We start from the raw sequence: 20024 nt of genomic DNA on the forward strand, positions 1-20024 counted from the left end.
AACAAAACAAAACAAAAAAGACACAAATTCTAATATTAACACTTAAAACACAAACCAAAAAGTCTTACTTAAGAAATCAGACTGTGGGAGTAAAAACACCGATGAAAAGCAACTGCTTGACTACAGGGTTGGAGGGGATAAGACTGAGGAGAGACTCTAAATGAACACTATAATGCAAATTCCAACAACAGGGAAATGGGTTCGAGTCAAGAACACATGTGATAACCAGTGGAATAGTGCGTCGGCTATGGGAGAGGGAAAGGTGGGGGGGAGGGGGGGAGGAAAAGAAAATGATCTTTGTTTCCAGTGAATAATGTATGGAAACGACCAAATAAAATGTTTAAAAATAAAAAAAAAAAAGAAAATCCTAAATAGGATTGTGAAGAGTCAGACATGACTGAAATGATTGAATAACAAGAACAAATTGGGTACCAAATTTATTTCATTCATCTACTACTCAATTTCTTGGCCAGTAGAAGCTTTTTTGATGATTTCCACTTTTTGTAAAATAGTTTGAGATTTGGTACTGCTGATGGTTTTAGACAGACACTGGTTATTTTTTTAAAAGCTCCATTTATTCCTATGCATTCTATTTTAATAGGAATGACTATTATATTTTGTTAAAACTTTTTCTGCATCTATTATTATAATTATATGATTAAAAAAAAAGAAATCAGACTTAAAAATGCTTTGAAAAAATATGAAAAACAGGAAAAGTTAATTCAAGCACGGAAGTCTCTTAAAAATTAAGATTTTTTAAGATGATTTTATTACCATTCTTATTTTAAACTTTCTGTTTTACATAGTTAAATCATGATATGGCCCAATATCTAGGGTGAGGGGGGTGGAGGGGGGAAGAGAAGCACACCAAGAACAAGTTAGGATGAAGAGCTTACTTGTGTAACAGCTTGTGTGGTACAGCTCAGTGGAGCTGCTTTGGCCATGTGTAATGGAGAAAGTGATGTCTGTGGACACACAGAAGATGGAATCATTTGCTGCTTAACTATCATTTCAGAAGCCTTGGGGGATGGTTTTTCTTTAATAGTAGAAACTCCTGAAGATGGCTGAGTACCTAAAAAAAAAATAGTTCACAAATTTTCAAAAAATTCTTTTGGAAATCCATTTTCATGCACGCGCGCGCACACACACACACAAATCTAGTTGTTACACTTCATTTGTATTTCAACAACTTATAGTTCAACTCAAATCATTAAAAAGTAACCTCTCTGGTCTAAAAGGTCTCTCCAGACTTCTGTTTTAAAAGTAAATTGAATGGTAGAAAAAAGGCCTTTATTAAGGAGATGAATTAAAGAGAATAATCAAAACTTTGAACAAAAATATTTTTTAGACAAAAGCCTTCCTCATCCCAGAAATGATAGTCTAATGGCCATCCATCCAGGCATAGTGACTGGCACAAAAGAGGCACTTGATGAAGTGCATATCTCCAATAGGCGAGTTCTCAGGAGAAAGGTTAAAGACATGAGCTGCTCTGTTGGAGTTCCCATCCTTGAGAGAAAGAGGCTTGAGCAGGGAAAGAACAGAATAGTGACTGCTATTTTAGAATGTTGGTCTAAGGCTACATTTAAACATTTCTCTTTTCCTTGCTCAAGATTCTTATTACCTCCATCTCACAAGTGTGTGTATGTGTTATGGCTAAGGATATGGGAGAAAAACTATTGCAGTTTGATATATCTCTCCCTTTCTCTCTAGATGAGTGGTGGCACAGATGCTAGATTAATGCCAAGTCAGACTCTATGAAGACTTGTATGTAAAAACCACAGGATTGACATTCTTTTTTCAACTGTCTGCCATGACATTACCACCCTCATCACTAGGATTTACATAGCTGACTTGAAGGTTCGCCAAGCTTTTTTACATGTATTCTCATTTGATTTATGTTAGAACATAAGCTCATTCTTTGTGCTTGTACCCTAGTACTTAGCATAGTGCCTGACACTTCAAGGCTTCTGGTGACAGAGATGGGACCCAGGAATTCTCTATGAATGCTGCTACCAGCTAAAATCCAGGGATTCATTACTTCCAGGTGATAGCAGTGATACTCCAAGTCCTAGAAAGAAATCAAAGTTGGAACCAACAACACAAGTAGAAGACAAATGGCTGTTGTTGAGAAGGGGTTAGCTGCTTGAATGTTTGGGAACTATCCTGAAAGAGATCAGTTCAGGCCAGGACACCTACCCCAGGGACCAGAATGACCTTCAATCATGAAGAGCACACAACAACCCCATTTGTTCTCTCATGAGACTGGCTGTTCTCTGAAGTTGCATCTGGAGCTGGATGGTCAGTATCAGAGTAACACTGGTGTCATCGAACACCTTCTGTCACTTTCCTGATATTGAAAAAGGAATTGAGGCTATCAAAGCTATTTTATTTATAGTCTAATTGAGAGAACTTTGTTACTAAGGGCCTCCTCATTCCTACTGTCCATATAGGTGACAGGATATTTGCTTTTTTTTCTCTGAAATTTCAAAACATGCTCTTTGTGAAGTTATCTTTGATAATGCCCAGAATAATTTCCTTCATTGGCTATGAAGAACTAAGGTTGTTTTCTGTAAAGGTTCCTCCCTGCTGGTCAAAACCGAAACCCAAGTAGTACTTTGAGTTTCCTTTCTTTTTAGAAGAATGAGACAAATGTATATTGCAAGATAGACCATGAAACTTTAGGAAGTTGGGTAAAGGCCATGCATGATTATGTTTATATGGGCTTTTGATACTGGGAGCTACTAACAAAGTTTAATAGACCAGCACCCCTTAGTTTTTAAACCAAAACACAATACAAATGTGGGAAAATCTGTAATTACAAAGTTTTCAAATCAGGATTTGGTTTTTTTACCTTTTCTTTTTCTTTCCTTTCCGCCTATTACTTGTTCTTCTGAAGGCATCTGAGACATTTTTTGCATAAACAATTTCTCTAAGGCTTGTGCCATAAGAACAATGTCATCACCTGGCTATAAAATAATTTAAGATTTATAATGTTATTCATATAATCCATCATTTAAAAAGCAAATCAGAAAAATTACAGTACCTCTCACATTACTTTTATTTGAATTTTATAGGCAAATACTACTACATAAATAATGCATTATTACTATTATATCAATTTTGTCTCTAGAAAAGAAATGAGCCCAGAATAAGAAGAAAAATGTAAGTGAGCAGATGTGGGATGAAAGAGTTAGAAGGTACAGCCTTGGAGTTCACTGGAACAGACTTAAGAGCTAGAAGAGTCAGGAGACCAATTATTTTAGATGATAAAGCTGAGGTGTCCAGGGTACCTCAGGGTGACAGTGACTGGAACATGTATAGAGGGTTGGAAGGATGCTCCCTTTCAGAGATGGAGTGACACACTCAGGTGCAGTCTGATTGCTCTTTATTTTACTGATGAAGGGACTGAGGTACAGGGAAGGTCATTCAAGCATTATTAGTTGGGATTTCAACACAGGCTCTATAAAAACAAGAGCAAGTGTTCTTTGGCTCTGCCATTTTATAAGTCATAGAAATAGGAATTAGTGGGAACAAGGGAAAAATAACACATTCTAGAGATAGGGAAAAGCCTGAGCAAAGGTGAGAAGGCAAGAAAGTCTGGGGCATTTTTCTTTGTGGGAAGTTAAATTTTTTTTTTTTTGTAAACTAAATTGCCCTTCCTTGGACAGGTATCTCCTAACAATGTTAAAACATAAGCATAACAAAGCTAGAAAGAAAGCCAGAGGACTCTAGTATAAGCAATGGCAGGGCAATGGTTCTTCCCCTCCCCCACCCCCAGGGCAGGAATTTCTGAGTAACAAGGACCTTGGTTTAGCTCCATGAAGGGGGAGGTGGTCACTGTACCCTCATGTTAGGCTTTAAAAGCTCAAACACAGCAGAATAGCAGGAGACCATAGAAATTGTTAGCTGTTATTGTTATTAGTCATAAACTGACGAATATGTATCCTTACTAAAAAATCATAAATTGCACATCTCTTTACAAGACATAACATGGTTTAAAAAACATTTTTTAGGACTTAGCAGGTCATCTACTCAGCAAAAATTAAGAATAATAACATACCTTGTTATATAAATAACAATTGGTGAACATTGTTTTCAGGTCTTCTACACATTCTGATGATTTCACATAGTATTTATGTTCCAAACGCTTTTTAATTGTACTCAAATCCATTGGCTTCTTAATGATGCTATAATAGTCCTGTGGGGTTGAAGTTAGAAGAATGTAAATCCTAACAAGAGCAGTTACCATAATTATTTGTGCACAAATGAAATAAGTAAACATCTAACTTTCATTCTACTTAATTTGTTTTATTGTAAGGATGGGATCTGAAAACCAAATAACCTTGTAATAACAGATCTAGTGTCTGATTGTCACAGGAATATTTATACATAAAAAGAGGTTTAGTTATATAATAAAAACAGAAATTTAAAAAGAAACAGAATTGTATAACTAACCTTATGCCAAAGCCAGCAGATCTGTGACAAATTTGGCACTATACTAAATATAACAGAAATTAGACTGTTCTATTCAAGAAGGAAATATAATTGAAATGAATATTTATTAACAAAAGACAACAATTTGCACCAAAATGTCTAAAAGAACTAATTTCTTCAGGTAGAAAGAACTTAGATGTAAGAATGGGGGACAACACTTCAACATACTGTGTCATAAATCTTTCAAGCCTAACTTGCCTAATACCATAATTATTAATTGGGCAAGAGAACCTCTGCTCCCCCCCTCCCCCCAGCAGTGTTCAAACTGGCCAGGTTTAAGGAGTGTGAAAACAATTAAGCAGCATGGTTATGGAATATCATAGGAGTTAAAATCAGACACATTTACTGACTATGCAGAAAAGCAAGGTTGAAGTGTCCAGACAACCAAAGCCAATTCAAAAAAGGCTCCTGGAAGTCTGAGAGGTGGGAACTGGTCTCCGATTTCAGCCCTGCCTAAAGATGCTTCTTGGGCATAAAGTGACTATACTAGCACTTTGGGGATAACTCTAATCTAAAGGCTGGAATAAAGGATCTACTGGCTTCAAAGAAAGAAAAGGGGGGAGGGGCAGGGGGGAAAGGAGAGGGGTAGTAATCCTGCTGTATATTTCCTTGGGAAGCTTCCTGGGCACCAGATTCTTATTACATTGTGTGGGTTCAACCTCAGATTTCATCAACATAGTGTGTGAAGGGGACCCCCTCCCAGGATCACACATTTGGGCCTGATCTATGTGTCTGCACTCCCAGAGCATGGGTCCCAGGGCAGCAACCTAAGCACCTTAGCCCAGAAATGATTGGGCAATTGATCTGGGGAGTAAAAGGGAAGGAACAAAAGGGGAGGTTCCAGGAAGTAGGTTGTCTCTATTTTCTCAGGCATGGGAAAAGGAAGGTGGCTGAGGGAGCCATGTGGAGAGCACTCATTTAGCTAGAATAAGTTTCTTTTCTCTCTGTCTGCCTTCTCCTGTTCAAGTAAATATGAATAAAGTCTATAGAAATTAAGGACCAGAATTTAATTTAGTTATTAATTACAATAGGGAACACTCTAGTGTGGAAGTTGCCTTAATGAAGCCAAACTAATGGCAAACTGGCCTGTGACTCAAAGTTGATCAGGAGAGGTTCAGCAAGTTACCTTTGGCAATAAGTAGAAGCAGAATTTGAATCCAGGTCTCCCTACAAGAGAATGGTCCTCTATGCACTATACTAGATTATCTCCTCTAATATAGTATTGCTTTAACCACTACTCCTAGGGAAAAGTGTTTGTGACCTGAATTCTAGAAATCCACAGCTGTACAGTATGAATGTAGCAGGCAAAACCAAAATGATGGCCGATAGCTTAAAAATACAAAGTGGGGGGGGGGGGGGGGGGCGCACGAGGGCAGCAGGGTAGCTCAGTGGATTGAGAGTCAGGCCTATAGATGGGAGGTCGTCCTAGGTTCAAATCTGGTCTCAGACACTTCCCAGCTTTGTGACCCTGGGCAAGTCACTTAACCCCCATTGCCTAGCCCTTACTGCTCTTCTGCCTTGGAGCCAATACCAAGTATTGACTCCAAGATGGAAGGTAAGGGTTTAAAAAACAAACAAAAAAAACAAAGTCTTGGGTATTTAGGGAGAGCCTGCAACATTTGTTGCTGCTACCAAGTTTACAGTTTACAGTTAGTTCAACACATGAACATTCCAGAGTAACAACACCAGCCTATGGGCTAGTAAGAGTCCAGCCCTGATGCCCTGGACATGCAGATGCCATCCATCTCCTTTCCCTGCACTCCCCACACTCACTGGGAGTTTGAGCTTGGCAGCATCCACAGGCTGCTGGAAGGGCCAGGAGAAGCTGTGCCTCCACAGCGCCTTCAGGACCACCTTCTGCAGGTACTGCAGCTGATTCGTGAGTCGGCCATTCTTTTTGGCATTTATGTATTCTGGTGGAGGGGGGTTGACAATAGCCATTTGTCGACTTGACAGAGACATTTTGATCAGCTCTTTCCTGATGAGGTGTTGTCTTCCCTACACATATATCCTGGGAAAGAAAAAATGGGTCGAGACTGAATTGAGATTACTCAGATTAAAAAGTGGATGAGAGATGACCACATCAAGCCCAGACCCCAGACTCAGGACACAATACTGGTCACCTTCCTCACTCCCTCCAGCTCTGGGATCCTGATGAATTCCCATTCTTGGAACATAGAAGTCCATCAACAGTCCAGGGACTCTACTGCTCTCTACAGACTTGCACCCCACCCTCAACAAGTGGCCTTCTGTACTAGAAAGGAAGCTCTTGCAAGGCAAAGACTGCCTACCTTCCTCTACTTGCATCTCCAGGGCTTCTGGCACATAGGAAGCCACTTAATGATTTTTCATTCATTCAAAGACCTTTATATAAATCTTTATATAGATACCTTTTCTTTTTCCTATAAAGCCACTGAAAGTTTGTTCATTGTGTAGTCCTTGGTTTCAGAGTTCCAGTATTTTAAGTTTTCACAATATTTCCATCTGCTTTCCTAAAAACATTTGCAGCGTTCATGTGTTTGGAAGAATCCCTACTAGAAAAAAAAAGACAGACTCAGACAAGTGCTAGTTTCTAAACGTATTCTAGATGGATTTGCATGTAATCAAAAAGTTATCATTTGAACAATATCAAACCAGGTAAAAATTAAGACTTAGAAAAAAAGATCTTAATGCTTTATACTCTATGCCAGATTTATATCCTTCATGTGCCCAGTCAATCTAATTTTCTTCCTATTCCTCATATAAATATGACATCCAGACATACCACCTGCCTCTTTAAAAAATATTCTTCAATGAACAAAAACCTATCCCCATCCCCAATCTCTTTTGAAAAATGCACACACAAAATCTTGTAACAAATATGGTCAAGTAAACTCCTGCAATTGGCCATATTAAAAAAAAAAAGGTCTCATTTCCTAACAAGCTCACCCCCCCCCAAATTCCTTCAACTCTAATCTTAATAGTCTTGAATTTACTTTTTATTCCTATTATATATGACCTCCTCCAACAGCATGTAAGTTCCCACAAGGGTAATTATTCCCTAGAGCCTAATACAGTGCCTAGCACATTCTAGAGCTCTGCATGCTCCTTACTCTTCTATGTGTATACTCAGTGCTTTGCACATAAAATATTGAAGTGCTTAATAAGTGCTTTTTATTCATGAAGTCAAGTGCCTAAAATTCAGTGCTTGAGTTTTCAGTTTATTTAATTGAAATAAAAAGTTAACAGGAACATTAGAATATACTTCTAGGGCAAATTAGAAATCCTCCTTTTCGTAGTTTTCATGTCCTTTTTGACCTCTGCAACTCAACACTACCAACCCTCCCTCTTCCCCCTGGTCTGTCTCTGTCTCTCTCTGTCTCTCTCTACCTTTTTCTTTGTATCTCCAGATCTAGCACTGTGACTAGCATGTAGTAAACACCTAATAAATAACTGCTTGGCTGATTTGAATAAGACAAGACCACAAAGGTGAGGCCAGTTCTTTGTAAGTACTGAATTCCATGCTAAGGAATTAAAACACTATAGTAATCAGGAGTCTATTGAAGTGTTTTGTGTTTCTTTTTCATTCTTTTTTTGGGAGTTGGTGAGGGGGGTAGAGGGGCACAAAGAAATCACATGTGCAACTGCTATTTAAGATTTATTTTATTAGATGATTTATATAAAGAACCAATATAACCAATTAAACTTGCTTACACTAAATATCAACAACAACAACAACAAAAAAAAGATTACAAATCTAGGGATCCCTAAGAGTAATCCCAGAATAACTCCAAGCAGAAGTTCAAAGCAAAGACTAGATTATCCCACAAGCAATACATGCACACCTAGGAAAAATGAAGACATTTAAAAAAATGAATAAATAAAAGTTCGTCAAGGAAAAAACAGAAGGAAAATAAACAGCTTATTAAAGAAAAGAAATCAGAATAGATCAAACAAAACTCAAGGACTGTATCAGATGGCAAGAATTATCCAAACAAAATCAGAAGACTGAAAAAACTGGATAAAATTTAAGCTTTATCAAATTTAAAAAACAACTGGCAGAAAATGATGTTTCTGAATATGTATTTAGGGAATGGAGCATAATATAAAGGAAGATCAAAAGGGACTAAAAAGAGTAGGCAACTCTGGTATAGTGGAAAGCATCATGGTTCTGGAAGCCTGGGTCTTCCCTGTCTCCACCACTGACAATGTCAATCTCCTAAGGTGTCAGTTCTTGTCAGGTAAAAAGAGAAGGGATGGCCTGCGTTAGATTAGCTCTAGATTAAGAACCTCTTCATGATTCAATAAAAAGCAGAAAAGTGTCACCAATGGTCAGTGTCAAATGCTGTAGAAAAACTTAAAAAAAAGGACGAAGACAGATTGGATTTCGCAATGATGATTTGTGGGAAGATGATCCAGCCTAGAAATAGTCCCTGCTAGAGAGGAAGTAGAAAGACAGATATACTAAGCATAAACATATTGTTGGTGGGGCTATGAGTCAAACCATTCTGGAAAGCAACTTGGAATTAGGCTAAAAATATTAGAATTTCTGTACACTTTGACCCAAAAGTCCCACTTCTAAACACACATACCAGAGGTCAGTGAAATTCCCACATATACACAATATATTGATAGCAGCATGTTTAAGAAAAGTAGATTCCCTTTGGAGAATGGTCAAATAAGAGTATATGGTTGTAATGGAGTACTATGACTGTGTCAAAGAAATGAAGACCATAAGGAACATAGAAAAATTGATATGAACTGATGGAACATGACGTTCAAAGAACCAGTAAAGACAGTATGTTAATCTGACACTGAATACTAACCTGTTTATGCTAGTTTCTTCATATGGAAAAATTAGAGGATTGGACTAGATCCCTCCCATTCCAACTCTTAAATCTTTGATCCTTGATACCAAGACTACAGCAATGTAAATGCAAAATACAAATTCAAAATGGAATGCTTTATAATTATAAAGTTCAGTCTTGGCCTGAACAGGAAGAGAAAATGAACCTCAAATTGCAATGATTCAACAAGCACATAATGTCACCTACTGTATGCTAAGCTTTGGGGGATACAAAAAAAAAAGGTACCCAATAATTAAACTATCCCTGTTCTCAAAGACCTTTTTCAAGACTCAGTGGCACTCTCCCCTTTTGTAAGCAATCATTTTTCATCTTCCTTCAACCCTCCCTCCCAGTGCTAACAATTCCTTCCCTCTATTAGGGATCTCATCAGCTCTCTAGGATTTAATTATCTCTATGCAGATGATTCTCAAATCTACCTATCCTGCCCCCAAGCCTCTGCTAACCTCTGATCTTGCAAAGATCTTTTTTAAAATTTCCTTTTATTTATCTTAAACTAGATGTCCAGTAGACTCAACAGGCCCCTTATCTAACTCCTCCCCACTTCTCAACTTTCTTATTTTGTAGAGGGTTACCACCAACCTTCTAGTCCCCCAGGTTCACAACCTATAAGTTATTCTCAACTCCTTACTTCCCTCTGAGCACTTCATAATACATTATATGTAAATAAAGTTCTGAAGAATATGGAATAGAAATATAAAGGTATTGTACAAATTTTTATCCCTGAGCTGAGAATGGCACCAATATATTATGTATCATGAGCATTACAAAATTCATTGAAAGTAAAAATTAAATAAAACCAAGAGCTTTTTATGTATGCAAGAAAGGAATAAAAACAAAGTAGATAAACCACTCTCCATCAGTTCTCTTCCATTCTTAACATGGCTCCCCATCCTCTCAGTTGAGATTAACTAGAAATGTGAGGCTATTTGCCTAGATTTCTCTTTCTCCCTTTTCATCTATTACTCAGATGCCTTCTGCCACTATCTCCTACATTACCCATCTCAAAACAGATGGCATTACTCACTGCCAAGGCCAATCCTACTTTGCACAAGTGATCTGATTCCATCTCATCTCCTCCAACAGATTCCCATGATCCTTGGCCTCTAATTTTATCTTTACACTCTCCCTTTCTACTAGTTCCTTCCCTACTGGCTAACAAATGGCCCCTGTAATATCATCCTCCCTTCTGCTCTATGAAGCTAGACTGGAAAAAGTCATCTACAATAGGAGCCTTCACTTTTGTCTTCTTACTTTTCTCAATCCTTTTATTATGCTCCTAGCCTAATCAACCCAAGCTGTACTTTCCAAAGTTACAACTGATCTCCTAATTGCCAAATGCTATTCTTACTGTCTCACAGCCTTTGATACTGCATAACTCTTCTCGATACTCTCTTTTGTCTCCTAATAACCTTGGCCATCTCCCAAGGTTCTAGTCCTGGACCCTCTCCTCTTCTTCCTCTATGCCACTTCATTCGGGATCCATCACCTCTCCTGGACTTAATTATCTCTATGCAGATGATTCTCAAATCTACCTATCCTACTCCAAAGCCTCTGTGGACCTCTGCTCTTACAAACTCAACTGCCTTTTATCTTATTAAAGTTGATGTCCAGTAGACTTAACAGGTCTCAAATTGAACTCATTATCATTCCCTCTAACTCCTCCCCACTTCTTAACTTTATTTCATAGAGTACCAATACCAGTCCCCTAGGCTTACACTCCCCCTCCCCCAATCTAACTTGTTGCCAAGATCTATCATTTGTCCATTTGCAACATCTCTCTTCTGATCCTGGTACAGGCTCTTATCACTTCACACTTGAAATGTGAAAGAGCCTACCTGCCACAAGGCTCTACCTCTTCCAGCTCATCCATCCATCCATTCCTTTCAGTTGCAGGTCTGACTATCACCACCCCTTCAAGTCTCTACTCGGCCTTTCTCAAAGTGACCTTTCTCAAGCACAGGCCAGACCACACCACCCCTTCTCAATAAACTCCAGTGGTTCCCTAGGACGTCTAGGATGAATTATAAAAACTTCTCTCAAAGCCCTTTATAGCCTAGCCCCACCCCCTCATTCTTAAACTCTACAACCATTATGTATTCCTCCCCCTCCCCCACATTTACATGGTCTCCCGGTAGTTCTCTCTGTTGTGGTTATTTTCACTGCTAGTTCCTTCCCCCCATGCCTGGCAGGCATTCCCTTTGAGATTTCCTGGATTTCTTCAAGTCACAATTAAAAATGCCTTCCACAGGGAGCTTTTCTCGGCCTGTCTTCCTCGAAATTACTCCCCTTTTCTCCTTTTGTGTGACTTCTTTGTATATGTGTGCGGTTTGTCTCCCCCATCACTGTTAGCTGCTGGAGAGCAGGAATGCACTATCACGGCACCTACTTCTGGGGTTCACCCTCTCCAATTCCTCCACAAGACCAACCAAACTGATATTCCTAAATCACAGCAATGTCGCTCTCTAGACTTACTGGCTTATTAAGGGGCCTTTTCCAATCCTCAAGCTATTAGTTCCCTAATGATAATTAGCCAATGTCAGTTAGGAGCTGGCTCCTTTCCAGACATACTTCCTGTATTTGCCCTTCTTAACACACTTCGAAGTGACTGGTATCATCTTCATGGAGAAGGCTCTCCCTTCTCACCTCCATCTCACACAACTGTCTCCAGGGCTCAGTTCCTTCTTCTCTTCAAGTATCCCTTCCATTGGCTTTTCTTGACCCCCTAAGAGTTCATGCCCCTCCCCCAATCAATGGGCCTCTGTAGCTGTAGAAACATTATACCTGCTTATATTCTTGGAGGGCAGGACATAGAGCTTAGTAGTCTTAATAGCTGCTGGATTCTAATAAAGACCTGATTGATTTGCCACTTTGGAGCCATGGAAGTTAGATGGCAATTTCCCTAACATTGCCAATATGCCTGCATTAGTGTATTCTGAAACTGGTTGTAGTGTGTGAATTCTTATCTTCTAAAGGTGTTTAATGAACAGACCTGTATCATCACAGACATTAGAAGAGTCACTCCAGTGTATGCATTTCAAAGTCCAACAAGATATGAATTTATTTAAAAGATTAAAATTTTATTTTGGAATTTCATTTCATCTCAAAAGACATTCTGTGGAGTAGCACCACTAAGGTAAGAATTAATTTTCCTCCAAATTTTATTTAAACCCAGGTCTGTGAGGGTCCTTTTTATATATGACTTGGACTCAGGAGAAACCCAGAGTTTGAACCTTGCCTTTCCATGTTTACCAGCAGTGTGACCAAAGAATAGGACCAGAGCTTAAAAAGTAGGGGAAAAGGGTCTTCTAGTTGACTTCTTTCATAAGGGAAAACCAAGTTCTAGAGTCAGTGCCTGTTTGAAAGTCAAATGGGTAGGTAAGGAACACAGCTTAGTGAAACTGCCCCCCTCCCATTTCTTGACTCCAAACCCCAACCCACTATACTTTTGCCCATCTCTTGCCTCCTTCTGGACCTTGGGTCTCCTCACTTGTGAATAGATCGACCAAGTTAATGCCAATTCCAAATAAGATTATTCAGAGCAAGCAAAACAAATCATTTGTCAATTATTACTTGTATCAAAAGCAGACTTTAGAAATTTGGCTTTGACTAATATCTTAGGCCACATTCTATAATCAATTCAAAATAGATGGCCTTAATATTCAAGAAACTAAAAAACAATTGAAATAATTTATCTTTAAAAGCTCTGGGTCTTAACAAAAAGTAAAAGCAAATAAGTTATTCTTAAAATATTTAAATAATCAAGTAAAAAATATTTAAGCAAAAATTTAAAGTCTAAAATAAATTTAAAATGTTTAAAATACTTTAAATGATATTAATATTGGGAAATATTAATAACATTAGGAAATCTAATAAAATGAAAATGAACAAATAAAGCCATAAAAATAGGAAAATAAAATAATGCCATTAAAAAAAAATTGATCACATGAAACATAGAAAGCTTCTGCACAAACGAAATTAATGCACCTAGGAGGGAAGCAGTGGAAGGATTCTATCACATTACTCTAAGTTTGGTGTACATGATAACGTATACAATCATTTTAAAAGATGTTCTAAATCACTTAATTCACATCTAAACAAGTCAGAGGTTTTACCTTACACCCAGAACGGGTCTTTACCGGAGGTAAACACACTTCGGCAGAAATCGGCTTGGGTGCCACACCTCCCCCCCTTTTTTTTTTTGCATTTGGCAGAAATTTGCAAAAAATGCGTCAGGTTCCGGACACAACGAACACAGAGACGGGGAGCTCCCTGAGGGCAGGCCTAGCGTGGTCCCCAAGGCAGAGACTCATTGCCTGCAGCTTCCAAACAGAACCCCAGGCCCAAGCACAACCTTCGAGGCCAAGCACTTGCCGGGGACCAGCAGGCGTAGGCCGCCCCCTTGCCCAAGCAGTCCAGGCCCACGCGGCCGGCGCCACCCGCTCTAACGGCTCCAGTTAACCGCCGCGTCCCGCGTCCGCTGTCACAGCCCGGGCCACTGATTCCCTCGGCTGCCCAACTACTCCCTCCTAGAGAGGGCCCGACGGCTGCGTCCTCCCGGCAATGAGGGCCCCCAAGTACTGCGGGAGGCCGAGGTGGGGGAGGGGAAGAGGAGAGGTGGGGGAGGGGAGAGGGAGGAACACCAGATAAGGTGGGATACTTACACCGCTCACCCGTCGCCGTTACCGCTCACCCGAAATGGCGGCGGTAAGTGGGCTCCGGCAGGAGCTTTTATAGGCGACCTCGCAGCTCCCCTCCGTTCATTGGTCTGTCTGGATCACGTGTCTCGTGAGAAGGCGTGGCTCGCCGAGGGCTGTGGCCCGAGCTAAAGTCTGGTCGCACGTGCTCGGAGAGTCGTTTTGCTGTACCTGGGTTTTCTGGGGACTGGCGCGAATTTTATTGCAAACAGAATATAGCACTGCCTTGGTGGTTTAAACTAGGCGGCTAATTGCATAAGACAACTTTGACTGCGTTTGACTCAATTGTTAATTCCTCCTGTTGTCAATGTTTTTTGCCTTCCAATTTGAGTAAACTAGTCGCATTGCCGGTAGAAATGTTTTGCAAAAAGGGGGTTACAGTTGCTGCGACTTTGACTTTTTCTCTTGCTTTTGGTTCTTACCTGGTTTGACTTACACGGAACCTTAAAAACGCGCAACTTCACCTCAGGAAAAAAACAAACAAATTTACTTTAAGATTTGCAAAAAGACGTCTCTCTCCATAAAAGGGCAGATAGTGCAAATCATCCCTATTTTATGGACGGAAGTCGGAAGACGAGTTAATTTAATTAAGAGGAAACAGGTGAAGTAATTGGCACAAGCCCAGGTGTTACAATAAACCCCAAAGGCGGGATTAAGACCGTTAAAAAGGGAGGAGAGAACAAAGGAAATTCCAGGTTAGACAAATTTTAACAAAATGCCACAGTGAAATGCATATATTTCAGAACGTGAACCTGATCCCTCAGACTCCAAATCAGCATCCCTCCAGCAGGAACAAAGTTCCTCTGTGATCCTTGTGCAAATTGGTGGCGGCGATCTTAAAGGTATGGGGAGCATAGAGATCTCGGAACTAGAGGCGTATAATCGAAAATTATGGCTGCGTTTATTAATCGATAAAGAGACAACCTCCCCCCATCCCTTCCAAATAAAAGCCAAGGTTCAATTCAACTTAAAAAATAAATGTTGTTTGTTTTTTAAACCTCATCTTCTGCTTTGGAATGGATACTAAGTATTGGTCCCAAGGCAGAAGAGTGGTTAAGGGCTAGGCAAGGAGAGTTAAATGATTTGCCAGCTGAGGCAAGATTTTAAACCTCCCGTCTCTAAACTTGGTGCTCTATCCACAGAACCACCTAGCTACCCCTCAGTAAACCTTTATTAAACACCTTCTATGTGGTACTGTGTCGAGATTGAACGCGCAGCATAGCCGGAGGAAGCTGGATTAAAGGAACGGGACTGGGTGGTGGGGGTGGAGGAGCGCTTCTAAGCAAGTTATGGAAGGAAAGAAATTGATTCCCCTGAGGCGTACAACAAAACTCTCTTCATTTTGGAGGGTCAAGCGGGAGCCCGAGGGTTTAGTAAATTGAATACCAACCCATTTAAAGCGGAGGCTCATGGTTGGCTTGAACGCCAGCTCCATTTGCCAGTATCACCGCCATTTCCTGGTCAGACCCGGCTTAGAAACTCAGGACTCCATAGCGTTCCCTAGACTACTTTCAGCATTTCTTTTCTTCCTTCCCTCCTTCCTTCCTTCCTTCCTTCCTTCCTTCCTTCCTTCCTTCCTTCCTTCCTTCCTTCCTTCCTTCCTTCCTTCCTTCCTTCCTCCCTTCCTCCCTTCCTCCCTTCCTCCCTTCCTCCCTTCCTCCCTTCCTCCCTTCCTCCCTTCCCTCCTTCCTTCCTATTCCCCCCCCCCCCCCCCCCCCCCCCGCCCTTCGGGGAGAGATGGCAGCTAAGCTGGTTGGGAGTGACAAAGTGGGCGTTCTACGGAATTCCATTCAATTCAGCACGGATGCAGGGCTTTCTCAGTGTGGCTCCCATCTCCTGGGGTTGGGGTGAGGATCCAAGGAGCTAATCCTTGTTAGCTCCTTGTGGTGGCCTTGTAGTATCTGCTATGGAAATGTTTCCTGTTTTTCAACCATTTTTTCAGTCCTGACCTGCTCTTTGGGATCCCGTTTGGGGTTTACTTATGGAATGGGCTGCCATTTCCTTTTCCAGCTCATGTGACAGATGGGGAAACCGCAGCAAAACAGGATTAAGTGACTTGCTCAGGGTAACACAGCTAGTAAATGTCTGAGGCTGGATTTGAACTCAGGAAGATATCTTCCTGACTCCAGGTCCCACACTTTATTCACTGCACTTAGATGCCCATATAAATGTTAGTTATTAGCTATTGGTATTTGGGACTACAAAACCCCATGGGACAATTCCTGAACTCATTTATCTTTTACTGAAAGGATGTAGTACACATCTATCAATTTCTCTACTTGCCCACCTATGTATCTATCTGTCTGCCCATTTGTCTATCTATCCATTCATCTATCTTTCTCTCTCTCTGTCTTCCAGTCTCCAAAATAATTTCATATAAAATAATTTCTAGAGGCAGATGTCAAGTATTTCACAGATCTAGTTTCTTCCAGTTAAGTAAGAGGGAATCTTAAGTATCATATTGATATTATAATCTGCTAATAACTGACATTGACTTCTAATATAGCAATAGAAGGTCAAGTTTAAACTCATATTAACTTGCTGAGGTGGCTAGATGGTTCAGTGCATTTAGAGAGATGGGAGGTTCTGGGTTCAAATGTGATCTCCGAGACCCATTTAGTCTCCAGTGCCTAGTGTGGAAGGAAATTCTTGGTTCTCTTTGTCTATTCACTCAGAAATGTGTGAATCTAAACTGGGGGACAACTCAGAAATGTGTGAATCCTTTGATAAGAGGTGACACCTTCTGAGGACGAGAGGTGTGAATCCCAGAGACACTCTCCCCTGGGCTTCAAGAAAGAAGTCAGTATAAGGAGTCACCTTCAGCTTGAGTCATGGTCTTGACCTGCCTCTTGGAGGGAACTTGGGTGAGTGAATAGCTGGCTGTCCTTTACTGACCTTTGGAGAGAGTATAATTCTGGTTGAAGGTCAACAAGTCCTGGCTGAATCAAGCACCAGAGCAATATTTAGTTAGATAGGCTAAATACTTTCTCTACCTTTGTATTTCTTTACTTTCACTCTTTCCATCTCTTTTGTAAATAAAAGGTATTAAAGTCATTTTTGACTTTGAGTGTATAGTTCAGTCAAACCATGTAAATTTAACCCTTACATGGGTCCTTACTACTCTTCTGCCTATACAGTAGTGATTGTAAGATGGAAGGTAAAGTTTTTAAATAAATAAACTCATTAACTTTCAAGCCTGGTCCTAAGAGGTTTCCTTCTTCCAAATACCAACTTTGCAGTCCACTGAGAGGAAGTGCAATGAGGGAAGAGTATCCCCCCCTTCCCCACCCATAGTATATTGATTTTTCCCCCTCTGCAACCATTCAGGCTGTTCACTTCCACCAGAGGGCCTGTAACCTTCTCCTCTTCCTTTCTCTCTCCACCTGTTAGAAATCTAATCAGTTTATGAGACCCTGAAGCTCAGGTCTTACTTTTGATGATCTAATCTCCTCCCCTCCCTTCCAGAGTACTCCAAGGAATTCTCTCCCTTTTCTGAATTTCTCTATCACATAGAGGGAAAGGAAGGAAATATGAAGTGTCTAGCTTTACAGATATCTTCACATTTGAGACTCACAATAATCCCAATTTACCATTGAGGAAACTGAAGCAAACAAAGGTTAAGGGTTGGAGGACGGATTGGAACTCCAAGACCATTGTACCACCTATATAGTGTCTCATGAAGAAGTTCAGTTTCTCCATGACCCTTCATTTATTAAGTGGACATCAAGGCAGGATTTGGAATCAAGACCATAATTCTTTCAAATCCTGAGCCCTTATGAGTCTCAATTCTCACCTTGTTAAAAAGATAAGTGCTAAGTATGTTAGCATTGAGCTTTCTGGATTATTGGGCAAAACCAGGTCAAACAAGATAATGCCTCCAAATCTCCAATGGAAAAGCTCCAGAGAAACTCTAAAAATTATCAGGGTGGTTGCCAATTAGTAGTTCTGCATCACTAGCTACTATCTATCTATCTATCTATCTATCTATCTATCTATCTATCTATCTATCTATCTATCCATCCATCCATCCATCCATCCATCTCTCTCTCTCTCTCTCTTTCTCTGTGTCTCTTTCTCTTTGTGATAAATTTGGAGGGGCAGAACTTTAGAAAGTGCTCAGTGAATAATAAATAATAAGAGAATATTGTGACCTCCTGCAGCCACAAATTAATATCTTCCTGGGTGGACACCTGAGAAGGAGAGTTAGAAACTGAGGGAAAATAGGTGAAGGGGATAGAGAGAGAGGGAACATAATAAAAGAAGAAAGACTCAGAGACAAAGAGTTGAACAACATGGGCTCCAGTGTGTGTGCTCCTCTGATGGTGGAATAGAGAGAGAGTGAGTTACATTTGTCCCCAAGGAATGGGAAGTGAGGAGGCTAATGATCATGTGACACGGCATATGATTTAACATTGGTTCAACTGATAATCACAAGATCAAAGAGGAGGAGTTTAATTCAGCATGTGACCTGGTGAGGAATCTGCTCTGACAAAGGGGAACTAGGACCCTGTGGCAGCCAATGTCCTACCCAGGAATTCTTCTGACCTTTGGACTGTAGGTTTGGAGAGTGGTCAGAATTAATCAATTAAATACAAGATCAAGAAATAATATGACCATGAGCCTGGTATATGAGCATATAGGTTACAATATTAATACATCAATAATACTTTCAAGATTAGAATATACCTGGAATGCCACAGAGAAGATAGATTGACCCAGTCCTGACCTATTAAGACCTCTTGTTGTGAAGTCCTTTCAGTGGTGACAAACCCCATCTCTCCCTTATTCCAGACTGGGTGCTTTATGCACTGTGCCACCTAGCTGCCCTATATTAAAACCTCACCCAGGCCTCAAATACTTTTCCTTTCCTGTATTCATTCAATTCCAAAATGTCTCCAGGATGCACACTTGAGAAGCCTTGAGGAAAGCTGAATTTAAATGCATTTGATAATCTGATATTTGTTGCCATCTTCATCTTGCCTATGCTATTAAAATAGCATGTTTTATGTTTTCCATGATTGCACATATAAAATCTCTGTCTTGGGGGCAGTTAGGTGAGTGTATTGCCTCAGACACTTACTAGCTTTGCTCTCTTGTGTTACTTAACCTCTGTGTGCCTCAGTTTTCTCCTTTATAGAATGGGATAATAAATACTTATTTCAGAGCAGCTAGGTGGTTCAGTGAAGAGAGAGTCAGGCTTAGAGATGGGAAGTCATGGATTCAAATCTAGTCTCAGATATTTCTTAGCTGTGTAAGTTTGGGCAAGTCACTTAATCCCCATGCCTAGCTCTTCTGCCTTGGAACCAACATACAGTATTGATTCTAAGACAGAAAATAACAGTTAAAAAAATCTATATCATATTGCTTACTATCTCAGGGAGAGAGCAGGAAGGGTGGTCGGGAAGGAGAGAATTTGGAAAAAATGTTAAAAATTGCTTTCAGATGTAATTGGGGAAAATAAAATGTTATTAAAAGGATTTTTAATACTACATTTTACTTTAATTGGTCATTTAATTGCTTTTTTTGGTGTTGTCTGACTCTTCATGATCCCATTTGAGGTTTTCTTGGTAGAGATCTTGGAGTGATTTGCCATTTCCTTCTCCAGCTCATTTGACAGATGAAGAAACTGAGGCAAACTGGGTTAAGTGACTTAGCCAGGGTCACACAGCTAGTTAGTGTCTCAGATTGGATTTGATCTGATGAAGTTGAGTCTTCTTGACTCCAGACTCAGTTATCTAACTGAGACATCTACTAGCTACAGCTTGCGGTTGGATCCATGGATTAGGAAACCCAAAGTTCTGCATTTGGATCCTACCTACTTGCTAACTAATTTCTAAATTGCCTACCTAATATTCCTTGAGCAAATTTCCTAACTTCCCTGAAGTTATGGAGCCTCGGTTTTCTTATCTGTAATATGGGAGACTGTAAAAATAGTTTATATTCACAGAATACTGTAAGCTATGCAAATCACTTCACAGATATTATCTCA

The 20024-nt window shown here is 40.1% G+C and overlaps 1 protein-coding gene across 5 annotated transcripts in view; it reads right to left on the minus strand.

Moving 5' to 3' along the window:
* The window catches only part of BRDT (bromodomain testis associated), a 68084-nt gene extending 53941 nt beyond the window's left edge, over nucleotides 1–14143 (minus strand). For 3 of the 5 annotated variants that reach the window (XM_007480336.3, XM_007480337.3, XM_007480332.3), the window contains exons 1-6: nucleotides 14003–14143; nucleotides 6885–7028; nucleotides 6268–6505; nucleotides 4061–4198; nucleotides 2852–2966; nucleotides 897–1072 (exon numbers count right to left, since the gene is read on the minus strand). In XM_007480336.3, the coding sequence (XP_007480398.1) occupies nucleotides 897–1072; nucleotides 2852–2966; nucleotides 4061–4198; nucleotides 6268–6456 (618 nt within the window). In that variant the 5' untranslated portion in view covers nucleotides 6457–6505; nucleotides 6885–7028; nucleotides 14003–14143. Of the gene's footprint in view, nucleotides 1–896; nucleotides 1073–2851; nucleotides 2967–4060; nucleotides 4199–6267; nucleotides 6506–6884; nucleotides 7029–13453; nucleotides 13765–14002 lie in introns of those variants that run through there. The other 2 variants (XM_007480334.3, XM_007480333.3) reach the window with 2 other exon arrangements.
* Nucleotides 14144–20024: the final 5881 nt, after the last annotated feature.

The sequence above is a fragment of the Monodelphis domestica genome, chromosome 2, assembly GCF_027887165.1.
Source record: "Monodelphis domestica isolate mMonDom1 chromosome 2, mMonDom1.pri, whole genome shotgun sequence".
Lineage (NCBI taxonomy): Eukaryota > Metazoa > Chordata > Mammalia > Didelphimorphia > Didelphidae > Monodelphis > Monodelphis domestica.